The 20,736-nt window shown below is 41.9% G+C and overlaps 2 protein-coding genes across 2 annotated transcripts in view; one reads left to right on the top strand and one right to left on the bottom strand.

Annotated features, from left to right (window-relative positions):
* Positions 1–6,486, bottom strand: part of TEKT2 (tektin 2) — a 41,403-nt gene extending 34,917 nt beyond the window's left edge. The window contains exons 1-2 of the mRNA XM_068269080.1: positions 6,210–6,486; positions 609–766 (exon numbers count right to left, since the gene is read on the bottom strand). Of these exons, the coding sequence (XP_068125181.1) occupies positions 609–764 (156 nt within the window). The 5' untranslated portion in view covers positions 765–766; positions 6,210–6,486. The remainder of the gene's footprint in view (positions 1–608; positions 767–6,209) is intronic.
* ADPRS (ADP-ribosylserine hydrolase) overlaps positions 6,366–20,736 on the top strand; it is a 20,962-nt gene continuing 6,591 nt past the window's right edge. The window contains exons 1-4 of the mRNA XM_068269081.1: positions 6,366–6,709; positions 14,703–14,796; positions 15,817–16,024; positions 20,662–20,736. Coding sequence (XP_068125182.1) covers positions 6,562–6,709; positions 14,703–14,796; positions 15,817–16,024; positions 20,662–20,736 — 525 coding nt within the window. The 5' untranslated portion in view covers positions 6,366–6,561. The remainder of the gene's footprint in view (positions 6,710–14,702; positions 14,797–15,816; positions 16,025–20,661) is intronic.

Here is a 20,736-nt window from a genome sequence, read left to right as displayed (position 1 = left end):
GCTGCATACTTGTTTCTGGTGTGATTCAGATACTGCTGCAGCCAAACAGATCAGCAGGACTGCCAGGCAACTGGTATTGTTTAAAGGGAAATAAATATGGCAGCATCCACATACCTCTCACTTCAATGGTCCTTTAAATGTTATTTTGCTGTTAACTTGTGTGTGATGTCAGGCATATAAAAGACTCATGCAGCGATCCTTTCATCCCCTGGAGCAGCAGACCCTCTGTCTCACTTCAGTGCAGCAACCTTTCTTAAAGGGGACCTGATAGGAATATGTATGCCCTTAGAAACAATGCCAGTTCCCTGGCTGTCATGGTGAACTCAAGGCTTTAGTGGTTTTTGAGTCACGCCTGCAACAAGCATACTGCCAGCTGAGTCAGGCCACAGACAAAGCAGCTGATCATTCACAAAGCTTGGCCAACTACATTTTCAATAGCAGGTAGTGGTTGTTTGCGGAAATTCCCTGGAGTTTAATCATCCATGTAAATGAACTCTGACTTAGAATATGACGCATGCAGTCTATAGCTTTTATAAGTCTGTACATAACATATTCTAATTGTGTACATCAGTATTTCTGTCTTACTGTGTTTACTGGTAGAAACATACTTGGTTGTTTGTCTCATTGCGCAGAGTCCTGGCTTCTTGCCGGATCTGGTGAGAAGCTGACCGTTGTCTCTCAGCATTGGTGGAAATGAGAGCACCGTTGGTGTGCCAGTCTGGGACAGAGTAGCGGTTTCCTGGTTTCAGGCTTAACGTGGCCATACCTGTTTAGATTGTGAGAACAAATAATACATACAGAAGTTTGGCATTATGTCCATGCTGTAGATGTGTCCATGTTGTCCATAGTAACCAGACCAAGCACTTTATATATTTTCTGGCTTTCACTAAAAGAAAAAATTAAAGATGGAATCTGGATTGTTGCTATGGGTAACATTTTTGCTTTTACATCTCTCCAGTTCGTAAGAAAGGACCACTATCCCAAAATGTAAAATACACATGAAATCAAGTACATTTCTCCAAGAGTAAAATGCACTATAAATTACTTTTTAGCTATGTTGCTGTGTCTTACAGTAAGCATTTACAAATCTGAATGATCTGACAGACTTTGGACTAATCCATCTCTTTATAGGGGATTATCAGTATTTACTTTATTCTTTACAAATGCACTACTGGAAAGGATCTATGCAAAGTGCCAGCTGGCCTCCCTACTCTCTTGCAAGCTATTTCAGCAGTTGAGCTGAATAACTGCTGTTCTGGAAGTGCTTTTAAAAATAAAAACATGAGACTCCCCCCATGAGGAAATGGACTAGTCCAGAACATGTCATTTCTGTCAGAATTTTAGAGTCTATTGTAAGGGACAACAACATAGGAAAGAGCACATTAAAAGTGCATTTTACTCTGGGACAAGTGTACATACACATGCATTTCAAAATTTACAGTTTTCACGATAGTGGTCCTTTAAATATGAGAACAAAAAGAAGCACATCCAAGAGGTTATGTAATCTACAGGATAAAAGATACCAGTAACCATACAATACCAACTACAGTAGAGTCCAGGTTATCAACTAACCAGCAGTATCAACCAACCAGCAAAAATCGCCGGCAGTACTCATAGTGATGAAGGCTAACTTCTTAGGCTGTTTGTGGGCTCTGTGATGCTTAAATACTGGGTTCCATGGCTCTCCCACATATAGAGTGGGGTATAGTACCAGTGGCGTAGCAATAGGGGATGCAGAGGTTGCGACCACATCAGGGCCCTTGGACCAGAGGGGCCCACTAAGGACCTAACTTCACCCATCTTATTAGCTTTGCATTGGGGCTGTGCTGGTAATGAACACCTCTATATGTGCTCTGCATAGTGGTAATCCTTAACAAACGGTTTCCTTACTTTAAATACACCTCTCTGACACTGCAGCTGTCCTTGATAGGTTTTGGGGCTCCATATCAATAGAGTACTTGGGGCCCATGAAAAATTTGTAACAGGGCCCCAAGCTCCCTAGTTATGCCACTGTATAGTACTGTATTAGCTAGGCCTATTTTTAAGACTGAGTCTCAAGAAACCAGAAAGCACACTTATGAGGCATCAGCTGATACCCATTGGTGCCGAATAACTGAGACTCTGCTGTAATATAAATATACAGAGAATGTTTCACTCCACATAGAGATGAAAGTGTTAAACAAGAACTAGTGAAAACCAGTCATTAACTGGAATCCATGCACATAAACAGTATGATAATAAAAACACTACCGTTATTCACTTACTATAAATGTAAAAGTATACAGAACAGTAAATTTCACATCAAAATGTATACAAAATGGGTGACAGCAGCCAGGAGACAACAATGGATGCAGATGAGACTACACAAGAAACCTGCACCAACAGTATAATTTAGCGTGAATGGACAATCGAAGCCAACACTATGTAATAGACAAAGGAATAATTAGTAATCCAGGCATATGCAACATCAAACCTAAAATTAGACCACAAATACTCAATAGCCAAAGAGACAGACGATACAGGGACACAACAGAAGCAAATGTGTGTGTCCCAGTGGCTGTAAGTCAGGGGCAAAAAATTTGGTAGGACTTCAAACCCCCCCCCCCCCCCCCAAGTTTACTCCCCCTTCTCTTCTGTGTTGACCCCATAACCAGCAGACCCATGTGTCAGGAATCCTAACAAGTGCATCCACCATGACTCCCTCCACCCATATATAGAATGTGGCCATAACATGAGCTCTGGAGGGGCAGCATCTGTATCAGAAGGAGGTAGAATAAAAAGATGGATCCCCACTGCAACTGCAGGGGCTGCTCACACTAGACTATTATAGGCCTCAATTCACTAAGATCATGCTGGAGATAATAAGGCAAGAGAAAACTTACCTCCACATAAGAGAGCGTTATCTTATCTCTTCATTCCTTAAGTTACCTCCTCTGTAGTAAACTTACCACCTCTGTAGTTATTTTACCTCCTCTGTAGTTAATTTACCTCCTCTGTAGTTATTTTCACATGCAGTTAATAAACAGCCTGTCTTTAACTCTGGAGTTATTTTAAGGATTGAAGAGTTAACTTAAAGACAGAAGAGTTAACTTTAGGTTTGCCTGAGGTAAAATGTTTCCTGAATACTACATGGCTTATCACCATGGTAACAACTCTAGAAGAGTTATTAAAGACAGGAGATAAGCTTAGTGAATTGAGGCCATTGTGTCTATACTGGTCAGTCAAGCAAAGATCCCATCTGCATGAAGGACTAATAGATAGATATAGATAACTTCAATGTCAACTATACAACGGTATAAGATAGGGATATACTATATTACATGCTCCAAGTAATGACCAGGAACCACACTATAGAACCACTAGAAACTGTCCATCTGAACAAGCCCTTAGGCCCTGTTCACATTATAAATCGCCCAGCGCTTTTTCAAGTGCTGAGCAATTTTTGTCCGATTTTTAAAATCACCTTTCCCTACACTTTATAAGCACTTTTATAAACACTTAGAAAGCGGGGTTTTTCTTCAATTCCTGACGTAAGTCAGGAAGTGAACTCTTGTACTCGGAAATGAATAAATACAATGCATTTATTCATCAAAGCGCTTAGGAAAGCGTTATACAAATCGCTTTTTTTATGCAATTTCCCTATACCTTCCATTACAGGCAAATCACCCTGAAAATGGTACAGGCAGCGCTTTGGTGAGCGGATCGGAATCGAACCGCTCATATGTGAAATGCAAACGCCCTTAGTATGAACAAGGCCTAAGGATTGATCAAACAAAGAGTTGTTCAAGCAATCCAGGTTAGGATGATCAGAACAGTAGCTTGTTACATAGTTTTAGCTCACTTTTCCATGAGCAGCTCAAGGTGGTGAATTCACCACCTGTCAGCTGCATCCGTTTACTGGCTGGGCGCTTGCCAACACTCAGCATCCTCCCTATGACATTGCTTATGAGCACGACGATGGTCATCCTCAGATGCAACATGAGAGTTTATGGCCACTAGATAATGCTGCTGCATGTCAAATGAGACGACACAAGCGGTATAACCAAACGCTGCTATTTGGCTGCATGTAATTCCAGCCAAATAGCGCGTGTGGCCGGCAAGCAGGCTAAACTGCACAACAAGCTGCAGTTAAGCCTCCTGTGAAAGAGAGGCCTTAAGGCTTAGTTCTTACCAAAAATCGCAATTGTGAGGTCGATTTTTGAATGATTGTGTGTTTTTTGCACATTCACTCAAGCTGGCTCACTCCACAGGGTGCTATATGCAGCGCATTAACGATTTTAACAAAATCACAATGCTGCTGTGGGAAAACCCTTATAGGGTTACGTTAGCCAAGCAATTTTCCAAACGCTGGTGCTTTGTGAAGCAGTCAAAAGCACTCTGGGTGTGAACCAGCCCTTACTTAAATTTAAGTGATAGACAGAATTTTCAAAGACAATCTTTAAATGCATCAATACATACACATACAAACAAACAAACAAACAAACACAGAACATTTATATTGCGCTTTTCTCCTGGCGGACTCAAAGCGCCAGAGCTGCTGCCACTGGGACACGCTCTATAGGCAGTAGCAGTGTTAGGGAGTCTTGCCCAAGGTCTCCTACTGAATAGGTGCTGGCTTACTGAACAGGCAGAGCCAAGATTCGAACCCAGGTCTCCTGTGTCAGAGGCAGAGCCCTTAACCAGTACACTATCCAGCCACATACAACATGCCCCATTGATCATAATTTTTATCGATTTAAAGCAAAAAAAAAAAAAAGTCAAGCTGTACAAAGCTGCAGTTTCATAGATTTCTAATAGCTTTCATGGTAAAATCTGTATATGGTGTATAGATTGGTTTGCTCTCTCTCTGATCATATTCTGATTAGAGAGTAAAGTATTTGTTAGCAACATTTAAGTGGCAATGTAAGCATGTTTGGCCACCTTTATACTACTTTCACACTAACACATTGCGCTGCATCGCAACAGACAATATAAACGCATAGCAAACATAATGCAATTATATGGTACATTCACAATGGGCAAGATTCACAAAGTTTTTTCACCTTATCTATGTTCATTTTTAAGCTTGCAAAGAGCAAACATAATATACGGTAATTAAGGTAGGTACAGTAATATTGAATTTAAGTTAATCAGGAAAAACTTTCTGTGATTATTTTGCTTGTATATGTGCTGAAAGGTTATTTTCATAAATTAGGTGATTTATGAGAAGTTTTGTGAATAGAGCCCATTGGTGTGTTAGCTGTGTGTTACGACGGAATCTGTTGGAATAATGCGAGGCATGCTGTGCAGTATCGGACAACACGTGAACGTTTACAGTTGCAGTGAAGCATACTGTTTATGTACTATATGCTTCACTGTATGCAACGCATTGCATGTGTGCCACGCAATGCCGCTTTTCCCATTGCTCTCCTGTTTTCATATGGTATTGAGTGCAACTCCCCAGCATGAAACTAGCCTTTAACAAATGAAATCACACATTACCATTTAAATTAGAAACAGCAGTCCAGTGGGCAGGGCCGCCATCAGAAATTTTGGGGCCCCTTACACACCATCAAGCCTGGGCCCCTCCCTCCCGGGCCCACCCACTGGTTGCAGTGTGCGAAGTGCGCTGCGGTGAAAAATGTGCATGGCTCCGACACTGAAGAAAGCAGCATGCACAGCTTGATGTGGGGAAAAGTGGGCATGACCATGGCATGTTGTGGGTTGAGCCAAATACTAGCAAAATACAGGTAGTCCCTGGTTAACAAATGAGATAGGGACTTATAGGTCCGTTCTTATCCTTTATCCGTTCTCTTTTGTCCCCCTCTTTTCTTCCTGGTGCCCCCAGGATAGGTAGCCAGGTATAGGTTCCTCAGTATAGTATAGTAGCGGGCTCACTCATCTGCTCCCCACGGTCAAGCGCTGATGTCACTCTTCTCACAGTGCTGGAACAGTTAGTGAGCCACAGGCCCATAGCCAGCATATGCGGCCTTTCCAGCACTTTAGGGGGGGGCAGGCCCCCCAGAAGCCCTGGGCCCCTTACTGCAGTGTCAGTTGTCCCCCCTCCCCCCCCCATGGCTGCCCTGCCAGTGGCCCATGGCTGCCCTGCCAGTGGGTATTATAAGGAACAGAAATACTCCAGAAACGACCATAGAAGAACAACAGTGAACCTGTCAAGCACTCTCCCTGCGACCTGTGTACTTCGCAGAGGGTCTCCCCCCCAGTCTCACCTTATATTAGCTGCTCTTCCTGACAACCGGCAACTCTTGTGTCCACTTCTTGTATCCGCGTCTCTGCAGCTGTTCCCATGGAAACGCAGAACAGCCAATCAGCGCTCTGCAGGTGTGTTTGCGCCTCAAGTCATGGCAACTTGGTGTCATTTGAGCTGCATATGAGAATGGTAGGGTGAGGATGAGAAGTGCGGGCGGAATAAGATGCGCCTTACATAGCTGTTTTCTGTTTCTGGGGACATTAGTGAGTGTATGAGCCCTGGCGGTCCCCTGCTCTGATTGGTCGCCTATGCAGGGCGGTGCATGAGCAGTGTCCTTCCTTCCTGTCACCGCCTGGCCTGTGTACGGAACTATGATGTCGGTGTCCAGATTTCGGGGAGCCCTGCTAGGGGCGCTGATGGGAGACTGCATAGGAGCGGTGTTTGAAGGGAATGAAGCAGTGACTGTGCGCTGGGTAAAGCGGATACTAGATGATCTGGACAAGGAGGACAAGAGCAGAGGTATCGGCGCTCCCCTGCCTTCTGTATTGCACATCACTGGTTTAGTTGCCAGCAGCATGATCATGACAGTGCCAGTCAGCTGGAGCCCTTAGCTGCATGTGTTGCCCGGAAATAGCTATCAGTAGCCCAGAACATGTCAGCCCTCATTGTAGATGTGCCTGTTGTGTGAGAGGGAAAGCTTATTCCACTGTCCTGTGTCCATTTTTTTGTGTCAGAAAAACGCTTCTGCACATGCGCGGCTCACTGCTGGGGGAGGGCTGTCAGAATTCACTTCCGTCAGGTGTGCATGCATATGATAGGTAGTGTTAGGAGGAAGGTTAATATTAGGCAATGTATGTTCATGTGATGGTCACTCGGTGACCTAATAAAATAAAATCATCATAAATGATTACTTGTGAACGTTTTAGATTATTTTGTTGAATAAAAGCGAGTGCAATTTTAGAGCTGATAGAAATTTTTTTTAATAGGATCCTGACACAGTTGCTTGGGTACGAGCAGCGTGTACTAGATTCTTACAAAAAAAATTCTCTGCAGCCGTCATCAATTTAAAAGATTACTGTAGATTTTTATTGTCACCTATATATATCTATCTTCTATGTATCTATCTCAGAATGCACAGTTGCATGCATTTTTGTCCAAAATGTGGCACTGTCCCATTCATTGTCATCAATCAGAGCTGCAACAGGGAGCAACGCCAAAATTCATAAGCGCTTTAGGGTTATTCAGTGTAAACCAGGCCCTATGGCTTTTTCACAATGACGGTATAACTGCACTCATGTTGGGTATTTAAACCTATCATCCCTCAAGCTCCTTCTGCCTTCAGTTTAATGCAGCTGATTACAGCAATTTTTAAGCCATATGCCCATCAGGCACATCATACACTGTGTGGTTACTCATAGGCTTAAAAGACATCTGAAGTGAGAGGGAAAAGGTTGACATATTAATTTATTTTTGCACAATGCAATTTTCTTGGCTATACTGCTGATCTTCTGCCTCCATAGACACATGCAGCTCATGTGTTTAACGTTTACTACCCACATTCAGCACCATTTCAGTAGTGTTAGTGTTCGAATTCAGGATCTTGCATTTGGATACCCAAATTATGGCGAACCCCGCACTTCAGCTCCTCAGCTAGTGGACAGGGTCATGGGGAGGTCACTCAGGCCACACTTCAAGTGACTCCAATGCTTTCTCCTCTTATACTGTCTCCTTCCAGCATGGAAGGAAGAAGCATCTGAGTCACTTGAAGCGCGACATGGACCGCATGACCCTGTCCACTAGCTGAGGTACTGAAGTGCGGTTTTTACATTATTCGGGTTTTTAAATGCAGATCCTGTATTCGATCACCAACATTACATTTCAAGGTGCTAGTTAGTTTTAAAGGGATCCAGAAGGAAATCTCATAGTGATATTCCACTAACATGATTGGGTGGACAGCACCCTCTCCAGCTGCTAGATTTCAGATAGGTTGTAGTAAACTACACACACGATTCAGGGAATCACAACGATCAGTGCTGTAGAGGGTGCTGTGATTGGATAACTGCTCCCTATGAGGTTTCCTGCTTGCTTCCCTTAACTAGTCTAGCACCCATTTCAGCAGGGAACAGCAGGGTGGGGTGTGTTTCATTGCAATGCATCTAGTGATGTGCTCACGAGTAGTAACGAGTAGTTACCTACTCGAATTTGTGATTAAAATGAGGCTTATTTGCCTCAGCTGTGTGCATGGGAGACGGGGGGGTTAATTACTCAGAATTCCGTCGGCTTCTATGCGTCCCAAAAGTCTTGCATGAGCAAGACTCATTACCGCGCACCTTCCGGCTGCCTTCATGTCTCCCATGCACACAGCTGAGGCAATTAAAGAGGAACTGTCACGAAAATCTTAACATTTAAAACACATACAAATAAGAAATGTTTCCTCCTAAAATGTGCCATACATTTCTTCTCTCCTATATTGCTGTCACTTACAGTAAGTAGTAGAAATCTGACATTACTGACAGGTCTTGGGCTAGTCCATCTCTCCATAGGGGATTCTCAGCATGACCTTTATTCTTTATAAAGACACTCCCTGAAAAAGATTTATACAATGATGCTGGGCAGCCTCCCTGCTCACCGTACACCTTTTTTGACAGTTGGACAGACCAACTGCCATTCACTAAGTGCATTTTGAAAATAAAGAAATCCCTGTGAACCCCCCATGAGTAGATGGGCTAGTCCAAAACCTGTCGGTTCTGTCAAATTTCCACTACCCACTGTAAGTGACAGCAACATAGGAGAAAAGTAATTTATGGCTCATTTTACTCTGGAGGAAACATACTTCTTCATTGTATATGTTTACATATATTTTAAATTTTAAGATTTTCGCGACAGAGGTCCTTTAAGCCTCCTTTGAATCACGAATGTAACTACTCCTTACTACTCGTGAGCCCATCACTAAATGCATCTTGCCCTGCTGTTCCATGCTGAAATGGTTCTGATTGCAGGTGTTCTGGTTCCAAGCATTGAGGTACCGAACTTGAACAATAACACTACTATTGATGTATGAAAGATCAGTGGGTACTTGTCCGACATCTGGAATTGTTTAAAAGCAAAACAATTTGACAGCCTCCATATCCCTCTCAGGTCAGGTGTCCTTAACGCAATTTTTTGGGTAGATTTATCAACATGATCAGACCAGCCTGAAGCTGGTCTCCTAAATTACTCTTTTAGAGTTGGCATGCAGAAGGTTATTTGAGGGACTTGCGTATAAAAGTGACTTTCACAATGAAAAAGTTATGGTGCTATGTACTCATGAGTGGACTTGGGTACCTATTTAAAGTGAACCTCCAGATTAAAAATCGACTCAGCAGCACTGAAAAGGCTTTGCGTTTCTTTAACAGTTTCACAGCATCAGAACTTTGTTTCTCTTATACAAGCCTCATTTGTAGGTGCACAGAAGAAAACTGCCCGGGCATTTTTCCCCTGATGCTGTGCAGAGCATGATGGGATTTCTGATGTTGTTGTTCTCTTTCTGCTGTTTTGGTGCAAATTTTTACATTTTGAATTTGACATTTGAAGCCTAGCGTGTGCAGCTGGGAGGGGTTAACAGGACACAGGACAGTTGGAACTGTGTCTTATGCTCCCTGTCACCTCCTTTCAACCAAAAAGATGGCTGCCCCCATGACAAAGATGGCAGCCCCCATGAATCACAAACATTTGCCTGTTCCTTTAAAACAGGATGGGTAAAAAATTATATTACCTATCTATTCTAATTAACATAACTAATGTAACTTAATGACAGTATGTTTGTTTAGGCTGAAGTTCCCCTTTAAAATGGGGCTATAAAAGGCTGCCTTATGCTTTGCCCCATCTCATTGCACACTGCCCTGCATCTGTTTATGGCCATATTGTAAATAGATGCCTTATAGCCCTGCATCTATTTACAATATGGCCATAAAACACTGTCTTAAAGCATACACTGAGCGCGCCCAAGCTGGGCTGCAGCTCTCTCAAGCTGCTCCACATCTTGTCTCAGAAATTTGACTATTTAAATACATTTGGGCATGGACAGGGCCAAAAATACAGAGGAATCCTATGCATCACCTCTCTGGCAACAACTACAGCTCATCAGAAATTATGGATCACTTTGAATGGCTGAGATTTAAACTGGATTAAAATTGGACTTGGACTGAAAATGCCTAGCCTGCTAGGAGCTGACCTCAAACTTTGAAATTCTACAACTTTCTGCAACCCTCAGCTCCTGATCCTTCTGTAAGTAACGGAAATGGCAAAAAACACCTTGTGAGCTTTCTATGTTATGACTATCCTATTTCTACATTTATTCCAAACTTTTTAAATTGAAACAAGGAACTGTCTTAATTTGTTTTAATCTGGAGCATCTCCTTTTTTTTTCTGAGAAGTACAGCTTGCAAAAGACCCCTTCCCTTTGATCTCAGCAGGGTGTCTATCATCTGTCCAAATGCCACCATTAAAATACTCAGCTGAGATGCTTATCTATATTGCAACCTCTGTTCCCAAGAAACTCTTACAAATAGATTCTGCTTTGATTACCCCTCTAAAATCCTTTGGGATTCTCAAGAAAACAAGGCGGGGGAAGAGGGGAGGAGGTGCAGGCACCCATAAATCAAAGCCAAAGCAATCATCACATATCTATAAATCAGCTGTATCAGTAAAGGACCCAGATAAGAGAGTCAGCTGCCACACTCCTGATTACAACCCCCAGCCAGGAGCTAGGAACACAGACCTCAAAGTTAAGGCAAACAACATTAAAGCAGTACTCTGCAATGCCAGGTCCATAAACAACAAAACAGCAGTTATTCATGATCTAATAGAGGCTTCAGATCTAGCTTTAATTACAGAGACATGGTTGGATCAGAACTCAGGACCCACTCTCGCAGCTGCGGTACCAGACAATTACTCAGTTTTACACTGTGAAAGGCAAAACCGCAAGGGCGGAGGATTAGCTCTGTGCTTCAAATCCAGTTTGAATATTAAACCCCTTGCTGTAGCCCCCACCCACTCTTTTGAATGTCTAGCAGCCCAGCTCTCAGCTGGAAAAAAAATAAACATACTGCTTGTCTACCGACCCCCTGACGCTGGCTCAGCTTTTCTCAAGGAAATAGCAGAACTTGTATCTTGCATAACACTGAAACACCCTAGGTGGATCATTCTTGGAGACTTTAACGCACGGGTCGATACACACTCTTCCCAATTTGGAACTAAGCTACTTCTCTCCATGAATGAACTGGGGTTCTCTCAAGCCGTCAACCTCCCTACCCACAAAAAAGGACACACTTTGGACCTCATTTTCCATTCAGAACTCCTAATATCCAATGTGGAAATTGATCCAGTAGTTTGGTCAGACCACCACACTGTCCACTTCTCCTTTACAGCACCAGCTACAAAACACCAAGTGAAAGAACTAATAAAATATCGTTCCTTGAAAGGTTTGACACCCCAACACCTTCAGAACAGCCTCAATCTAGGTGGACTGACAGATCACAACTTTGGCCTTGAATCCATGGTCCTTAAATATAACCACGATGTCTCAGCCGCTTTTGACGCCATAGCTCCCTTAAAGATTAAACGTTCCGCACCATTACATCATGCTCGCTGGTTTGACAACTCTATAAAGGAACTAAAGAAACAGGGACGCAGACTGGAACGAAGGTGGCGCAAACATCCGTCTCCTGATGACAAACTTTCCCTAATTGCTCACCTGAAAAAATATCAAACGATGATTAACAAAAAGAAGTCCTTATTCCTGTCTCACGAAATTGCAAATGCAGCCAATAGACCTGCCCAACTCTTCCGCACGGTTGACAGTCTCTGCAATCCATCTTGCAGGAAATCCAGCATCAGACCTTCACAGGAACTGTGCGAGAAATTTGCCCACTTCTTCTCAGACAAAGTCTCCTCCATACGATCTGCCATTCAATTCACAGCCCCAGAAACCCATGCAGAGCCATACAACAGGTGCAAAAATAGCCTACCACCATGGTCTGATTTTAAGGTAATCACTGAAAAAGACATCTTGGATATCCTCTCAAACCTTCGCCAGACTACCTGCGATCTGGACCCTGGCCCCACTAAGTTCATGTTGAAATGCCCTGAACTATTTACACCGGCATTCCACAAAATAGTCAACGGCTCCTTACAAGAAGGGTGGTTTCCCTCTACTCTGAAAGAAGCAATCGTCAGGCCTCTACTCAAGAAACCATCCTTAGACCCAGATGCTCTAAACAGCTACAGACCTGTCTCAAACCTCCCCTTTCTGGGAAAAGTTATTGAAAAGGCTGTCTACCTCCAACTTGAAGCCAGGCTCTCCAGAAACAACATCCTTGACCCTCTTCAATCTGGTTTCAGGAAATATCACAGCTGTGAAACAGCCCTCACCCAGATTTGCAATGATCTGCTCATTGCAAGAGACATGGGTCAATGTTCCATCCTGATTTTGCTCGACCTCTCAGCGGCTTTTGACACAGTCGATCATGAAATCTTACTCAACAGGCTACAAGAGTACTGTGGCATAGATGGCATTGTTCTCCGGTGGTTCAACTCCTTCCTGGCTGGCAGAACACAAAGGGTAGCCTTAGGGCCCTTCCTCTCCAACCCTGTACCACTAAAATACGGTGTACCTCAGGGCGCAATATTATCCCCTTTACTGTTCACCATATACATGCTGCCACTTGGAGAAATCATACAAAAACATGGCCTGACATATCATTGCTATGCTGATGACACCCAGCTATATTTGTCATTCAAACCTGACGTCACAGACCCTACTCCACAAATAAACGCATGCTTAGCTGAGCTTCAGGAGTGGATGAATAATAATTGGCTAAAACTTAATGCTGACAAAACTGAGGTTCTTGTTATCGAGGGCCAGGGCTCAACAGCAAAGCAGCTCCAGTCTCAACCAACACCGCTAAGGATAGGGAGCTCAGACCTGAACAACTCAGACTGTGTGCGCAGCCTGGGAGTACTGATTGATGGGAAATTAAGCTTCAGGAATCAAATCTCAGCTGTTGTGAAACATTCCTTCTTTCACCTAAGGAATATTGCAAGGATTAAACACCTAATTCCTTCAGAGGATCTTCCAACCCTAGTTCATGCCTTCGTCACATCAAGGTTAGACTACTGCAACGTCCTCTACACAGGCCTGCATAAGAAAGACTTACGCCGCCTGCAATTAGTACAGAATGCCGCCACAAGGCTGTTAACGAGCCAACCCCGCCATTGCCACATAACACCAACCCTGAGCTATCTCCACTGGCTACCGATAAAATGGAGAATTCTGTTTAAGATTGGCTTACTGACATTCAAATCATTGCACAATCTGGGCCCTGGATACCTGAAGGACTTGTTGCAACTACATCACACCCCCCACAATCTTAGATCAAAAGGACGTAACACCTTGGTCACCCCCAGAGTCCACCTCAAAACCTTTGGAGACAGAGCCTTTTGTCATGCTGCCCCTACACTTTGGAACTCCCTGCCACACCCAATCAGGACAGCCCCATCCCTGGAAACATTTAAGTCTAAACTGAAAACCTACCTTTTCAGTCTGGCATTCATGAACATCTGACTATCTCCTCTGTAACACAACCCAGCCTGAAACCCTGTATTAATCTGAGACACAGCTATGCGCTTTGAGTCCTATGGGAGAAAAGCGCTTTATAAATGTTATTGTATTGTATAATAATGATGCCAACATTTCAATAGCGCTTTTCTTTTGTTGGATTCAAAGCGCTTGATATATGCAGCCACTAAGCGAGCGCTCAAAAGGCTAGATGTTAGCTTACTGAACAGGAACAGCAAAGATTCAAACCCTGGTCTCCTGTGACAGAGGCACTGCCCTTAACCAGTACACTATCTAGCCACTAAGCTGATTGGTGGCAGTGGGGCTGTAGTGGCAATAGATCAACAGGCCATAGCATTGCACTGCATCAAACAGTGCAATGCAGCAGTTCCATAGAATCTAATTCCTTGCAATAATAACCTATTGAAAATCAATGTGCACCCTTAGACTTTACCCTACATCTTTGCAATCTTCTGTTATAAATTGCCCGCATTTATTTACTATATGACCATAAAACTCTACCCCAGCGCCATTGCACACTGCCTTAGGCTCCCTAAGCACAGCAAATCCGTTTTGCGATTCCGATTCTGATTTTCCCTGAATGCAAACAACAGAAAAATGGATCAAAAAACGCGGCATGCAGTAACGATTAAAAATCTGAATCAGAATCGGATGTAAAAACCGATTAAAAATCGGAATCGCGTGCAGGGAGCCTTACACTTTGCCCTGCATCATTCCACCTTAGCTAGAATCTTTGGCCTATTTAGGAGTATAATTAAGTATTGCACTGTAAGTTTGTGTGACTGTTATCTATTCAACAGCTATCATTTTTGCTACAGTAATCCTAGATGTTGGCCTTTTCACAATAGAGTTTTCATCATAAAGTAATTTTTGTATATTTATTTATTGTTTTAGTTCTGACATACACAGATGACACAGCCATGACAAGATCAATGGTGCAGTCTTTGCTGGAAAACAAGGACTTCAGTGTAACTGATCTAGCTGACAGGTATACAGAATATTGCTCTTCATTCTTCACAGTTTTGGAACCTGTAGAATTTGTTGGTTCTAAATATTAACACCGTTGATGAGATTCTCCTTAACCTTTGTTGTCTGGTAAACGTTGTGAACGCATGCATATGTTATTCAAGTGTCTGGATACAAAGACTACCACTAGTCTTTGTTACATGAGAGTATTTTGGAGTCCCCTTTTTTCACATTCTTAATATGTACTATGAGCGTTGATTCGCTAATTTACCCTGCGCAGGTGCAGTAGTAGCTTTCCGAGGAGTTTCGGCAGAAATAGCTGAGCTCGATTGGACCAGCTCTACTGCGCAGGCCCGAGTTGGGTGAGGTGACAGTTTTTGAACTATTTGGAAGATAACCAAAACAACTCATTGGAGGATTTTGTTAAAGAGGAACTGCAGTGAACATAAATGTAATGAAAAAAGTGCTTCATTTTTTTTACAATAATTATTTATAAGTGATTTAGTCAGCGTTTGCCCATTGTGAAATCTTTCCTCTCCCTGATTAACATTCTGAAATGTATCACATGGTAACATTTTTACTGCTGGTAGATGATGTCTGTGGAAGAAGATGCTGCTTTTTTGGCAGTTGGAAACTGTCAAACTGTTATTTCCCACAATGCTACAAGGCTTCCACAGTGTGATGTCAGTACCTAGGTGCTGACATCACACTGTGGGAGGGGTTTCACCACAATATCAGCCATGCAGAGCCCCTTGATATGCCATTTGAGAAAAGGTTAAGATTCCTTTGTGAGAAAGGGAGCATCAGCTACTGATTGGGATGAAGTTCAATCCTTGGTTACAGTTCATTTTTAAGCGCAGACATAAAGACTCTTTCCTGTGTTAATTGGGTACAAGAGCAGCATCCTTCTGGCAGCTGTTTTTAAGATCACAGATTCAGCTCTATTATTTATTGGACTAGCCTCATATATAGGATAGATATTTGATTTGTCAATTTATAATATACACCAACTTAGTATTTCTATATATTTATATATCTACAGGTTTACCAAGGAGTACTACAGTGATCCAGACCGTGGGTACGGTGCAGGCGTTATCCATGTGTTTGAAAAGCTGCGCAGTGGAGAGTACAGCAATGTCTTGCTTCCAGCCAAGGAGCAGTTTAATGGGAAGGGTTCCTTTGGTAATGGAGCAGCAATGAGAGCAGTGGCCATTCCACTTGCTTTTCCAACTATTAAAGACATTATAGAGGTTGTTAATTCTATGACAAGGAATTACATTTACTTTGTATGGTGTTAAATGTATGATTTCTGGATACTTCTACCTAAACATAACATTTTTCCAGTACATCATAGAGCTGGTCAATGAGATGCAAATAACTCTGACTTGCATGCAGCTTGGAACTGGACCAATCGTCATCGACAGGAAGTACAGTAAATTTGCCCCAATTCAAAATTATATTACAGTTGGAATTGATTGCATTGATCATCTTTAATCATAAATAGCAGGTAAAAAGATTGTTATTAACAGAGAGGATACAGAATTTTATGTTAGCAAAAATTTAATAGCAAAAAAACTAATACCACAAAAACAATTAAATGTTCCATGTTTTTATTTAATACACCATGTAAACATTCACAGTGCAGGTGGAAAAGGTATGTGAACCCTTGGATTTAATAACTGGTTGAACCTCCTTTGGCAGCAATAACTTCAACCAAACATTTCCTATAGTTGCAGATCAGACGTGCACAACGGTCAGGAGTAATTATTGACCATTTCTCTTTACAGAACTGTTTCAGTTCAGCAATATTCTTTGGATGTCTGTTGTAAATCGCTTCCTTGAGGTCATGCCACAGCATCTCAATCTGGTTGAGGTCAGGACTCTGACTGGGCCACTCCAGAAGGCGTTTACGGAGGGGATTTGGGGGGACAGGGACCCCCGTTAAGCCGCGGGATAGATATATGAGGTCTGAAGCGAGATCTATTCTCGCTTCAGACTATCCTTAAATGTGCAGCAATGTTTTTTTTGGACAGCAGTGGCTTCCTTTGTGGTATCCTCCCATGAACTCCATTCTTGATTAGTGTTTTACGTATAAGTTTTTAGCTGACACTCTAGGATTCTTCTTAACCTCGTTGATCATTCGGCGCTGTGCTCTTGCAGTCATCTTTACAGGATGGTTACTCCTAAGGACAGTAGCAGCAGTGCTGAATTTTCTCCATTTATAGACAATTTGTCTTACTATGGACCGTTGAACATGAAGGCTTTTGGATATACTTTTATAACCCTTTTCAGCTTTATGCAAGTCAACAATTCTTAATCATATAAAATATGGGGGTAATAACAGGGCGCTCTACAGTAAGATACACAAGAATCATAAAACAATGTCCCTTAATACATAAACATTCCCAAAGTCCACATAAAATTCCTCCCAAAGTCTATGGGTATGCAAAACTTCTCCCAATCTTCCTGTGGTAAATGGTTACACTATAGGCGGAGCCTAAAGAGCGAGAGACGCTGATTGAGCTCATGGAAAAACTGATATGCACATTGACTTTCTGAAACTTTGCAAGTGCACCACCTTTTAACTTTTTAAATAAAAAGCGGTTTTACACTGTTGGTCATGTTTGAGTCTTAGGATTCTCGTTGTTGGAGGAACACGCTGATAGTATCTGCAGAGCGTTATTTGCTGGTCTGTGCTGGGTCATCCATGACTTGTGGTGAGAGGCTTTATTGAGTATATGGTGAAGGAGCACTGGGTGTTATTTTAACAACTGGGAGCACTGGTGTAGCTGTTTATGCCCCAGCCATACAGTATCACACTATTGCAGTGCCTTTCTGTTTTTTATGGTTGGAATACTCGAGCGGAGAAAAAAAAAACACACCTAAAGATCCTGTGTACTGGCTGGGCCAGAAGCGCTGTTTGCTGATCCTGAGAAGGGCAGCCCTAATATCCGGTGAGCGTATAGTGTAACCATTTACCACAGGAAGATTGGGAGAAGTTTCGCATACCCAAGGACGTTGGGAGGAATTTTATGTGGACTTTGGGAATGTTTATGTATTAGGGGACATTGTTTTATGATTCTTGTGTATCTTACTGTAGAGCGCCCTGTTATTACCCCCCATATTTTATACTTAAAGTGACACACGCACTTAAAAGACAGGAGCGACCCAGGAAAAATAAGAGGAACAACTGTACATCCATAAGGGTATAGAATAGAGGAGTGCACATTGAGGTTGCTTGTTTTAATTCTTAATCGTAGGTCTTCTGAGAGCTCTTTTGTGCAAGGTATCATTCACATCAGGCAATGCTTCTTGGGAAAAGCAAACCCAAAACTGGTGTGCGGTTTTTTTATAGGGCAGGGGAGCTGTAACAAACACCTCTAATCTCATCTCATTGAATCCAGCTGGCTAATACCTCACTGCAATTAGCTCTTGGAGATGTTCTTAGTCTAGGGGTCCACATACTTTTTCCACCTGCACTGTGAATATTTACATGGTGTGTTCAATAAAAACATGGAAACATTTAATTATTTGTGTCTTTTTAAGCATAAGTAGACTGTGATTATGTATTGTTGCGACTTAGATGAAGATCAGATCACATTTTATGACCAATTTGTGCAGAAATCCATATAATTCCAAAGGGTTCACATACTTTTTCTAGCTACTGTATATGATTAGAGTTCTGCTGTGTTTAGCACTTTTTTGCACTCTAAGAATGACCAATATTGTAATCCAACAATAAAGGAACATTATACTGGGTACCACGAATGGTAGTATAGGGATTGCTAGCTTTGATTTTGTCTTTTGTGTTTGCCTTTATGGGAGTTACCTATCACAATTTGGAGTTGTTTGCATTTAATACTACCTGGTGTATTCTTGACCAAGTTTTAAACCCAGGCCCAGTCATCTAAGCACTTATATTAGTATTCGTAATTGTTATTGTAATGAAGCATCTCCACACTTAAGGGGTACAATATTTTTATACTCGAAATTCAGAGATTTTGCTCAAGCTAACCGAATGCTATTTGGTTTCTTGACACATTAGTTTGTAATGTAAACATATTTGTATTTATTCTGCTAGAACCCCCCCCCCCAAAAAAAAGCAGCAAAACAAACAGAGCTTTCTTCATTGTTGCCTATACTTTAATGGGTATATGGATGGTACATTCCATGCCCTTAGATTTTCTTTATGTACATGTGCTATTTTCACTTGTGTAACATATTGCTAGTTTGAAGATTGTAAGCACGGGGAGAATCATAATTTTCTTCATAAATTATAAGTTCATAGCTGGACTGTTTATCAGAAAGGAACAGCCTATGGGACTACCAGATGCTATCCAGTCAGTCAAACATCTAGGTAGTAGACAAGGAAGAAAATATTGCATTGGTGATGAAGCAATGCCAAGTCACAGCAAAATGGTCAACACTACAATGGGCACTATTTTGAGGAAGTGGCCTTGGGTTGTTGCCCTATATTGTTCGTGGTTTCATTTCTGGAGGAAAGACCAATGCTTAAAGGGACTCCGAGCAGTGCAGAAACTATGGAAAGATGCATATCATTTTAAAGCTCTCTTTCTCCTCTTTCCAATGATATATAAACCGCCGCCCTACTCCTTTTAGTTTTCGCGATTGAATTTGCAGCGGCGGTGATTTCGATCGCGAAAATAGAGAAAACTAAAAGGCGTAGGGCGACGATTTAGGTGTCGCCAGAAAGAGGAGAAAAAGAGCTTTAAAATGATATCCATCTTTCCATAGTTACATTGGCCTCAATTCACTAAACTTATCTCCTGTCTTTAACTCTTCTAGGGTTGTTACCATGGTGATAAGGCATGTAGTATTCAGGAAACATTTTACCTCAGGCAAGCCTAAAGTTAACTCTTCTGTCTTTAAATTAACTCTCCAATCCTTAAAATAACTCCAGAGTTTAAGACAGGCTGTTAATTAGCTGCATGTGAAAATAACTACAGAGGAGGTAAATTAACTACAGGAGAGGTAACTTAAGGAATGAAGAGGTAAGATAACTCTCTCACGTGTGGAGGTAAATTTTCTCTTGCCTTATTATCTCCAGCATGATCTTAGTGAATTGAGGCCATTGTATTACACAGGGCGACTTTTTCCTAAAGTCAGCAGCTCCATTCTGCTGAATGGAGCTGCTGACACTGGGGAAAGTGTCGTCCTGTGTAAATTCAATCGCGAAAATAGCAAAAACTAAAAGGCGTAGGCCGGCGGTTTTATATATCATTGGAAAGAGGAGAAAGAGAGCTTTAAAATGATATGCATCTTTCCATAGTTTCTGCACTGCTCGGAGTCCCTTTAAGTTCTTGAGATCCTTTATAAAAAAAAATGTTCAACTTCCATTTTAAACCACAACTACAATTTACTTGGCATGCAAAGGAATGCTAAACTGTCATTGAAGAATCAATATAACATTCAAATGCTATGCAAGCTATTTTATGATTTGTTTATGGCTTTGTACTTTGAGATAAGACTAGTAAGACCAATATGCCAAGTCCTAATTTAGTGGAGCGGACCGACCCTAAGATTAGTTTACAAAATGAATCACATTTATTGTTTCACAAATTATTCCAGCTTCATACAACACTAGAAATAGAATGTACCTCCATATACAGAGTTGCCTGACATGTTTCACAGCTAGAAGCCACTTCTTCAGTGCATATAAAATAATACATACAATTTGATTCCAAGAGATTCGCTACATGAATCTGTAGGAGAAGGGTGTATGCTCCCCTTTTTCCAAAGGCATTCTGAATGTTTGTATGTCTCTTGTACTGTTTGCTTTAGGATTATCATGTATAAAATGAATATTTGAATATTTTTGATTTTATGTAGTTTTATAGTGAACTTTTTTTGTTTTTTGCTTAAACAGTATGCCAAAAGTAGTGGGGAACTTACTCATGCTTCGTCTTTGGGGTACAATGGAGCAATCCTTCAGGCACTGGCA

The sequence above is a fragment of the Hyperolius riggenbachi genome, chromosome 2, assembly GCF_040937935.1.
Source record: "Hyperolius riggenbachi isolate aHypRig1 chromosome 2, aHypRig1.pri, whole genome shotgun sequence".
NCBI lineage: Eukaryota > Metazoa > Chordata > Amphibia > Anura > Hyperoliidae > Hyperolius > Hyperolius riggenbachi.
Note: the sequence above shows the minus strand (reverse complement) of the source record. Positions and strands in the feature narration are given on the sequence as shown.